Genomic DNA, 8958 nt, shown 5'->3' with positions numbered 1-8958 from the left:
ACAGGAACCAGAGCTGGAGGGCCCACAGGAACCAGAGCTGGAGGGCCCACAGGAACCGGAGCTGGAGGTCCAGCATCAGAGGGGTGGGGAGGGTGCAGGCAGCTTCCAAAATGAAAAAATAAAATTTATTAAACAAAAATTGCTGACAGGGCAGCTCAAAAACTAACTTGGTGTAGCTAGGCAAGGCAACAAACATACAGGCTGTGAACAGCACAATGATCAGACAGGGAAGTGAAGACAAGACTCAGAATATAAAGGTGAGACTAACGAGCACAAACAGGAAACACCTGGGAGAGAAACATGAGGAGCAGGTGAGAGTGGGCGGGGCTGGAGCACAGGCAGACAGGAGGAAGAAAACTGATGACAAGACAGAAACTAAAATAAAACATTAACACAGACAACAATCATAACACTTATACCTTTCATTGAAGTGCATCTGTCCTTCAAATTTGTTTGGATTTTTGGTTTAACAAACATTTGTAATCCCTTGAAATTATAGCAGCTTTCCCTTTTAACAAAATTTGATTGGATTTGAAGGTAACACATTATGAGCTTTATACATAGCCTGCAGAATATGATATTCAACCAACTCATAATTTTTTAATTATTTTAATTGATGAAACAATGTATTAGATGGGTGATATAATGTTTTCTTGTGATAATTCTTATGGCTCTTTTTTTGTAAAATAAAAATAGGATTAGTAATGGTTTTACATGCATTTCCCAGACTTCTATAAAATAAATCAAATGTGGAACAATTATTGCATTTAGAACTTTTAAAAATGGCATAAGTTTTATAAGTTTTATATGTTTTAATGTGACAGGGCCTTAAGAGTTAGCGTGTTAGTAGCTCAGGATCACTCTGTGTTTTCTGTTGAATATTTGCTACATTTTTGATCATCCTCTCCAGGATGATTTGATGGAGGACACGCCCCTCTCCATGTACGCTCACTGATGGAAGCCCACATCCTGTGTGTCGCTGCCAAACACGCAGACAACATGTGAGGATCAAGATCCAACGAAGACCACGTGGGATGTGAGAGAAACTTTGGCTTGGATGCAGCTGCGTCTCATCGAGTTTCTTGTTGTGACTCAAAGTTTTGTGAGAAAAATGATTGTCAGTCTTTTAAATTGAAAAGTTTTCCTTCTTAGTCACATTCCCTTAATAATTCTGGAGAGTTTTAGCTTTTGTGGAAATGAACAGCACCTCTCACCTGGACTGAACTGACTCCTTCTGCACAGCACTTTAATGTGGCTCCAATGATCACACTGCACCCTAGAGGACATGTGAGGTAATGCGGCTCCAGCTGGGACACCTTTCATCCAGTCATAAGGGACAGCCTGGACAGGGTCTCCAGTCCATCACAGGGACACGTAGAGACAAACCACCACTCACACCAAGAATTAAGGTTTACCAATCCACGTACAGTAACGTGTATGTTTTTGCTCTGTGGGACGAAACCAGAGGAGGAAACCCATGTGTTCACAGGGAGGACGTTAACTCCACCCAGGCCGGGAGGTGAACCTGAGCCGGCTCTAACATCTGCACTGCCATGCTGTTTGACAGGTTCCTCAGCAGATCTGTCGTTAAAATTTAAGGTTATCAAACAGCAGAGACACAAACTGACCGAAGACGTTAAGTGACTCACTGTAACGTTGACAACTTGCTCCAAAACATTTTACAGCACTTATTTATTTGACCAAATATTAGTGAAGTGCACTTTTAAGCCAAACTGCTGCCTTAAAAAATTAGAACTATAAAATCAAAAGTCATATTTTGATTGAACCTTTCCCCTCCATGAAAAAAAAGCTTCATTTCAAATTATTTAAACAATTTAGCTGAAATGAAAAGTCTATATGTTATAAAGTTGATGTTATATGAGCCTAGAGCTTACTTAGTGATTTTTTATTGGGTGTTAAATTAACACAGCGCTGCATTAAATCCACTCCTATTAAAGATAAAACAGTGACTAAATGTTGTAAAACTTTAAAAGGTTGCTAATGACTAAGCATTTCTGCAGCTCAGTGTCTTGTTCTGTAAGAGGGAGTGCCATGAAGCTAAGCTGTTGCCTCATAGTGTTGACGTTCCTGTTACAGATAAAAAATAATAATAAACAGTAATGTATTTACAACTGAAATGTAAAAATATAGTTTTATGGAAGATTTCCTGTTTAATATTAAAACAGAAACCACTTTGCTTTGAATGTGGGATATTGTGTAATAACACTGATGTGGGTGGGATTTATGGTGGTGTCATAACGAGTATAAACTGCTCTGTTCAAGTGATTCAGTTGTTTGTGTTGAAATCAACCGCTTAACAAAGCTACTGCCCCTGTCTGAACAAGCCAGGTGGACTTGGAACCATTCAAAAAAAGAGACAGACACTCCTCTTACACACACGCACACACCTTTGTTGACACAACTTTATTAATCAATCAATGCCCCACTGAAGACTCGATAAGATCAGTTTGGAATTCTGTTTTTTTTTTTTTTTTTTCCAAGGGATTAAGTGAATTTTTAATGTTCTGCCATTATGTTAGATTCCTTTCGCACTGGATGTTGACTTTTTATGGTAAAGAAAAAGAAATCGGCCAACATTTGGATGGGTTTTGAAGAAGCTTAATATTTCTATGTGAGTTAGGGCTGGGCGGTATGACCCAAATTTTATATCACAGTATTTTCAACAGTTACACCGGTTTCACGGTATTTGACGGTATTTTTTTCCTCACAGCTCAGCTGATAATAAAATGTACAAACTTTGCTTATTGACTTTTTTCTTTTACTGTACCTCTGTATCACTGTTTCCCTCCTCTTGTACGCCTTTTCTTCTTTGGTTATAGACAGTAATCATGCATTTAGGTTCAATCGGGAAGGGTTGAGAAAAAAATCATTATCTGGTCTATCGTTACGTGTTAATAAAACTTAAAAGGACGACTCACCTTGTACACCAGTCAACTCCGCTACACTACAAAACTACTTCTCCCCGGACTTTTCACAATAAAAGCTCGCTAGAGTCTCCATGCAATAACATCTCCATTATAACATAGCACGTTAAATCTAACCGTGCACAACACTGAAGAGTTGTTTACTATTCAGCGATGGTGAAAACGGGATGTTTTTCTTACGTCAGACCATAGAAGCGGCTGAAACACACCACCCACCGCCAGTTGTTCCAACAATAACATTAGCATGCTAATGCGTTTAGTGGTGCTGCAAGGAAACGTGTCCCCAGGGGAAAGGGCTCGACACACGGGAGGTGATGTCGCTCGCTCTCCATTCATTTCCTATGGAGCCTGTGTGGTGAGCCGACAATCGCTTGCCCTCCTCCAGCTAAGCGACCGGCGAAAATAGTGCATGTGAAATTTCACGCTCGTACACGTAGACGTGCACACGCGAGCTTGCGACGCGACATATGAAAGTTGAAAAATGTTCAACTTTTGTCGCTTTCTCTTAAAGTTCAACCAATCAGCGAGGGTTTCATTGGCTGACCAATGAGAGGAGAGTATGCTACACACTGCAGTTAGCTAACACTTTCACTAAGTGATTACTAAAAAGCTTTGTGGGAATTTATTGGCACCAGGGTGAAGTTTATGGTAAGTTTTTCCTCATAAAACTGTATCTTGATGTGTGTTTGTTTTTCATTATCATTAGCATCGCAAGATTTGTTTAGTTTACACGTCCGTAATGCACACCTGCCTTCAGAGTCAAGAACCAATCAAATTTTGTGAAGATGACCTGAGAGCGTGATTCGCAACGCTGTGATCGCTATCGCGTCCCGTGTCAGGTTTCACCCTGACTGCGACGACAGCCGTTATATGCTGTAGTTTGTCGCTGCCCGTGTGTCGAGCCCTTAACAGTTCACTGGCGGCCATAGCGAAACGTTCCGCACGTGTTCAGGCTATTTGCACCAGTATTCAGAAAAGTCATATCATAACAAAAATAAAAACCGGTTTTCGGTACAAAACGGTATACCGCCCAGCACCAATATGAGTATTAAGAAGTTCTGAAAGGTTGTAAGCATGCACAACCCTGCTGGAGTATGGGTAAGGTGGTTTATTATCGTGGTAGTGGAGTACAGAGGTCCTGGGTGGAGCATAGTTGTAGATCTACAGGGGTTGGACAATGAAACTGAAACACCTGTCATTTTAGTGTGGGAGGTTTAATGGTTAAAGTGGACCAGGCTGGTGGCCAATCTTCATTAATTGAACATTGCACCAGCAAGAGCAGAGTGTGAAGGTTCAGTTAGCAGGGTAAGAGCACAGTTTGGCTCAAAATATTGCAATACACACAACATTATGGGTGATATACCAGAGTTCAAAAGAGGACAAATTGTTGGCGCATCTGTGACCAAGACAGCAAGTCTTTGTGATGTATCAAGAGCCACAGTATCCAGGGTGATGTCAGAGTACCACCAAGAAGGATGAACCACATCCAACAGGATTAACTGTGGACGCAAGAGGAAGCTGTCTGAAAGGGATGTTATGGTCTAAAACCAGCTGTTTCACTTTCATTGTCTAACCTCTGTACGTGACACTAGGCCTGAGCACATCAACTTTGTGCTAACATGAACTTTTCCTCTCGCACACAAAGTCGTGCCAGGATTGCATCACGTGTGTCAACTTCATTATATTATATTATACTGTATTTCTCCTCTCAGGGTTATTTACAGCACACGCGATTTCCAGTTAGCTTCTTAGCTTAGCCTCCATCACAGCGACATACGTCGCAGCCAACTGATCCAATCATTTTAAACTTCAGCAGAGGCCACGCCTCCTGCAAGAATCACTTCTCTATGCATCAAGTCCAGACCCTCGTACAAAGCAAAGTGAAGGACAGGGTCTGGTTTAAACCAGGCTACATCCGATGCAGAAGTGATGAGCTTCAAAAATATCTTGGTTTGCATAAACATTTTGAGGTTTGCCTTAGTTGATATTCTCACACAGTAAGTAGCAGTTAGCTTCACTCATTGATTAGAACTTCTAACTTTCCAAACAGCCAACTCTGGCTGCCATCTACTGCAGGTTACATAGTGACTGCTTACACGTCTTACACAAAATCTCCATTATAAAAAAACAACAACATATTTTTCTCATTAGTGTGGTTTATGAGGAGAAATAAGAAAATGAAAAGTAAGGTTATTCTAAAAGCAACACTTGACTTTCTAGTAAGGTAAAAAAATCTTTATTTTTCATCTTGGTTAAAGCAACAAATTGAGGCGTTATGTCACAAACATTTGATTATTTTTTTAGCAAAAATGCACCAATATCAAGAGTTCTGAAGCCACAGGATTACAATCTGAAAATACCAAAAAGATAAAGTCAGCTGACTGAAATGAGAACACTGATTGGTCAGTGCACCACAAAAGGATTTAACGTTTTGTTGCTGTTTGCAGGAAAACCAGTCAGATCACTTTTCAACATGAACTCAACCTGTTCCACCAGTCAAGGAACAGCTTCTTTTACTTAGTGTTTACTCGCTATGATTAGACTAATAAAGATTGAGCTAAGGCAATGCTGAAATCTTCCTCCTCTTCAGTGGCGGAAGGGTCCAAACTGGGGTCCGGACCAGCCCAGCAGATGGCGACCAAAGTTGAAGGTAGTCAGCATCATCCCAATCAAGGCCAGATTGCCAAATCCTCCCCTGATTCTCTTTTTGGGATCTGATAATGATAGTGACATGTTTAAATGCACTGCAGCAGCATGGAGGCATGCAAACTCAGAACGTTCCTGCTCTGGGTTCCCTCACCTCCGGTGTAGTAGCCGTGTGCGTACACCTCCCTGCCGACGATCCACACGACTCCAAGTCCACTAACTAGACGCTGAGACGGACACACAATCACACACAAATGCTTAGATTCTGCACTTGGGTCAAATCGTTGGCAATGACTGATAAAGCACGATAATAAATAATAATAATAACTCACGGGGCAGTACAAACCACCAACAGCCAGACAGAAAAGGAAGGCGGGGTACAATTCCAGTCTGGTGAAAATGACAAGAGCAGATTAACTTCACCGGCTTTATGTTTCTTATCTGTGAGACGGAGCAAAGGCAGCAGGCGGGTGCACATTTCAGCTGACACCTACGTGTTCTGGTGGGCACGCTGGATGCAGTTGAAGATATGTCCGTTCTCGGGGTCATCGCTGTACATCTGAGGGTACTGCAAGGAGACAGAGATCGTTTGCATTTTTGCACGAAACTGTAAAAACGGTGGCATCAAAGAGACAACTCCTCCCGCTCACGTTCACTTTGTACTTCTTTCGGGCTTTCCCAACATTAACGGCCAGGTGTCCCACCATGATCATACTGGCAAACCCTGTCAGCACCACATATCCATACTCCTTTGAAAGCACCACCATCCTGACAAAGCTAACAGAAAAAAAAACAGATCATTCATTTTAAATATACTACTAAAATGCAACAATTACTGTTCAAACTGTCATTTAGATTTTTTTTTTTAAATTTAATGAAACATGAAAACAAACTGCATCTTTTAGCTTAAGTAAAATAAACATGAAAAAAACACAAGGACATATTGAAAACGAAAGGTCAAATGAGCAGGATTGTATAAACGAATGGTTTAAATTTATAAAACAGAAAATGACAACACTCTTTGAAAAATCATATAATTACCTTAAAAATGAACTCTATAAGCAGAAAGCTCCGACTCCCCTCTGGACAGACGCAGTGAAAGTCAGACAGTAAAGTTTTCTTTCTGCTTCCGTATTTGTACGTGATGACGCATCGCGCGCACACCGTGGGCGGGGCGTAAACCTGAAGAGCAGAAACCTGTTCGTTTTCTTAGGAGCCGGCGGAAACGGAGTGTTTTCTAAGAACAGAGCTTTCTTATCGCTCACTCACAAAATATACTCTCAAATTTCTTAAATATAACGCAGTTATGTTGCACCCTTGACATTTATTTCTTGTATAAGACAGAATAATTAAAATCTGCAGACAGAATTGTTGTCTCTGCATCATGCAGCGATATTTGACTGTTTATACATCTGCTGGGTGTGGAGCTGAACTCTGAGCCAGTGTGGTATAGAGCAGTGGTTCCCAAACTTCTTGTCTTCTGACCCACAAAATATCCATGGCAAAAACTTGTGACCCCAAATATTACTGGTCTGAGTACACCAACTTTGTTAATAACCCTAAAAACACAGGATTTTTGACGATCTAAACAGCTTGTACACAAATATAAATACTTATTTATACTTAGTTTGTGTTTTTGTAATAATTATACAGAAAATATTACATCAGCAATTATTTTATGACCCTTTAAATTGATTTCTGGAGATTATCCAAGGTGCTTCATGACCCATAATTGGGTCCCAAGCCCAACTTTGGGAACCAAAGTGCGCTGGTTCCTAAACTTTTCCAGTAGCAGAGACCTGTGCCCCCAACTATTTTTGGAAGATAAACATTTGTATCAGGTCAACTAAACATGGGCATAGTAACAATATTTTTATACTACATTTATCCATTTTAAATAYACTAACCTCAYTCMTTTGTAACAACTAAGGTAAAAATGTAATTAATTCAGAAAATCTTTTCAGGACCCCACCTTGATGTTTTGGGACCCCACTTTGGGTCCCGACCCCAACTTTGGGAAACACTGGTATAGAGTACCACAAAGTGATACTTGAGTAAAAGTACAAGTATCTTACCAAAAAATTACTTTGGTAAAAGTTGAGGTCTCCTTTAGGAATATTACTTGAGTAAAAGTCTTAAAGTATCGTACTTTTTGTAATTAAGTATTAAAAGTAAAAGTATTGAATTAAAATGAGCAGTTAGATTTTCTGTAATGACATGTATTAGGAGGTGACCTCTCCTCTAAAAATGCAGAAATGACAATATTATATTAAAATAATTAATTTATGTTAAATTTAGGATGCACTGTTTAGCTGTTTCAGTACATATATCAAGGCTGCACAAAGCTTTTCACCATAATAAAAATCTATCTGAGGGCTGTGGCCAAATGCAATAATATAATTCATGAAATACAAATACTTCTTAAGCACAGTCCTTTTATTTTAATGATTATGTCCTGGTAGAGTGTGACATGATTTGTTTGTGTATGTGGTAGAAATAATACTTTATGTTTAAGCAAGTAATTCATGACATCCTTTAATGACCTAGATTTTCCTGACATGCTGATCATCTGCAGACAGAATGATTAAAGTCAGAACAAGGTCTGCTAACAACAATAATCATTCTTAGATATCACTTGTGTTTATCTTTGTGTTCTCCATTGACCTTGTATCAAATCTTGCTAAGAGGACAGGGTGCAACAGAGTTAGACAGTGAGCAGTGTGGAGAGACAGACAGAGAGAAGCAGAGTCACAGAGACAGGCCACGTTCTCTGTGTTTCCTGTTGTTGCAATAAAACTCAGCTGATCATCCCACGGAGTACCTTCATTCTTGGACCAGCGTATTTCTGTCTCTGTTGTTAAATAAATATTGCCATAACAGTGTACAAAGTAATACGGTATCAGAATTTTATATATTTATACTTCTCATTCAACCACAATTAAATTCACTCTGTCTAGGAGGCACAATCTGTATGGACAGTATTTATTTTTTACAATAACAATCTAGAATAAAAACAAGCTAAATGAAATAAAAGTAACAACTTTGTACTTATTGCCTTTTTTTAAAAAAATGTAAGGAATAGAAAGTACAGATAAATGTGTGAAAATGTAAGAAGTAGAAGTAAAAAGTAGGCTGGAAAAATAATTACTCAAGTAAAGTACTGATACCCAAATATTCTACTTAAGTACAGTAAGAAGTATTTGTACTTAGTTACTTTACGACTCTGCTCTGAGCAGAGATACTGTATAATTACAGGGATAAGATAATTAATGATAGCGAAGAAGAACAAAATATGCTAACCTACACATTTGTTGTCAGATATCAGCCTATTGGTCTAACATTTGTTTTTGTTGATAAAATTTTAATC

General features: G+C 39.3%; 2 protein-coding genes across 2 annotated transcripts in view; one reads left to right on the top strand and one right to left on the bottom strand.

Moving 5' to 3' along the window:
• Nucleotides 1-2197, top strand: part of LOC106529611 (uncharacterized) — a gene marked incomplete in the record, with an annotated part of 10247 nt that extends 8050 nt beyond the window's left edge. The window contains 1 exon segment of the mRNA XM_014025084.1: nt 911-2197. Within this exon segment, the coding sequence (XP_013880538.1) occupies nt 911-955 (45 nt within the window).
• A 2966-nt stretch (nt 2198-5163) lies between these two features.
• On the bottom strand, nt 5164-6741 carry mgst3a (microsomal glutathione S-transferase 3a). Its single transcript, XM_014025083.1, has 6 exons — nt 6633-6741; nt 6242-6368; nt 6086-6159; nt 5924-5981; nt 5746-5818; nt 5164-5659 (listed from the first exon to the last, which is right to left on the bottom strand). The coding sequence occupies exons 2-6, from the start codon at nt 6356-6358 to the stop codon at nt 5532-5534; spliced, it is 450 nt and encodes a 149-aa protein (XP_013880537.1). The 5' UTR covers nt 6359-6368; nt 6633-6741; the 3' UTR covers nt 5164-5531.
• Between the last annotated feature and the right edge of the window lie 2217 nt (nt 6742-8958).

Source organism: Austrofundulus limnaeus, unplaced genomic scaffold (assembly GCF_001266775.1).
Source record: "Austrofundulus limnaeus strain Quisiro unplaced genomic scaffold, Austrofundulus_limnaeus-1.0 Scaffold455, whole genome shotgun sequence".
Lineage (NCBI taxonomy): Eukaryota > Metazoa > Chordata > Actinopteri > Cyprinodontiformes > Rivulidae > Austrofundulus > Austrofundulus limnaeus.
This window is presented reverse-complemented; position numbering and strand designations above follow the sequence as displayed.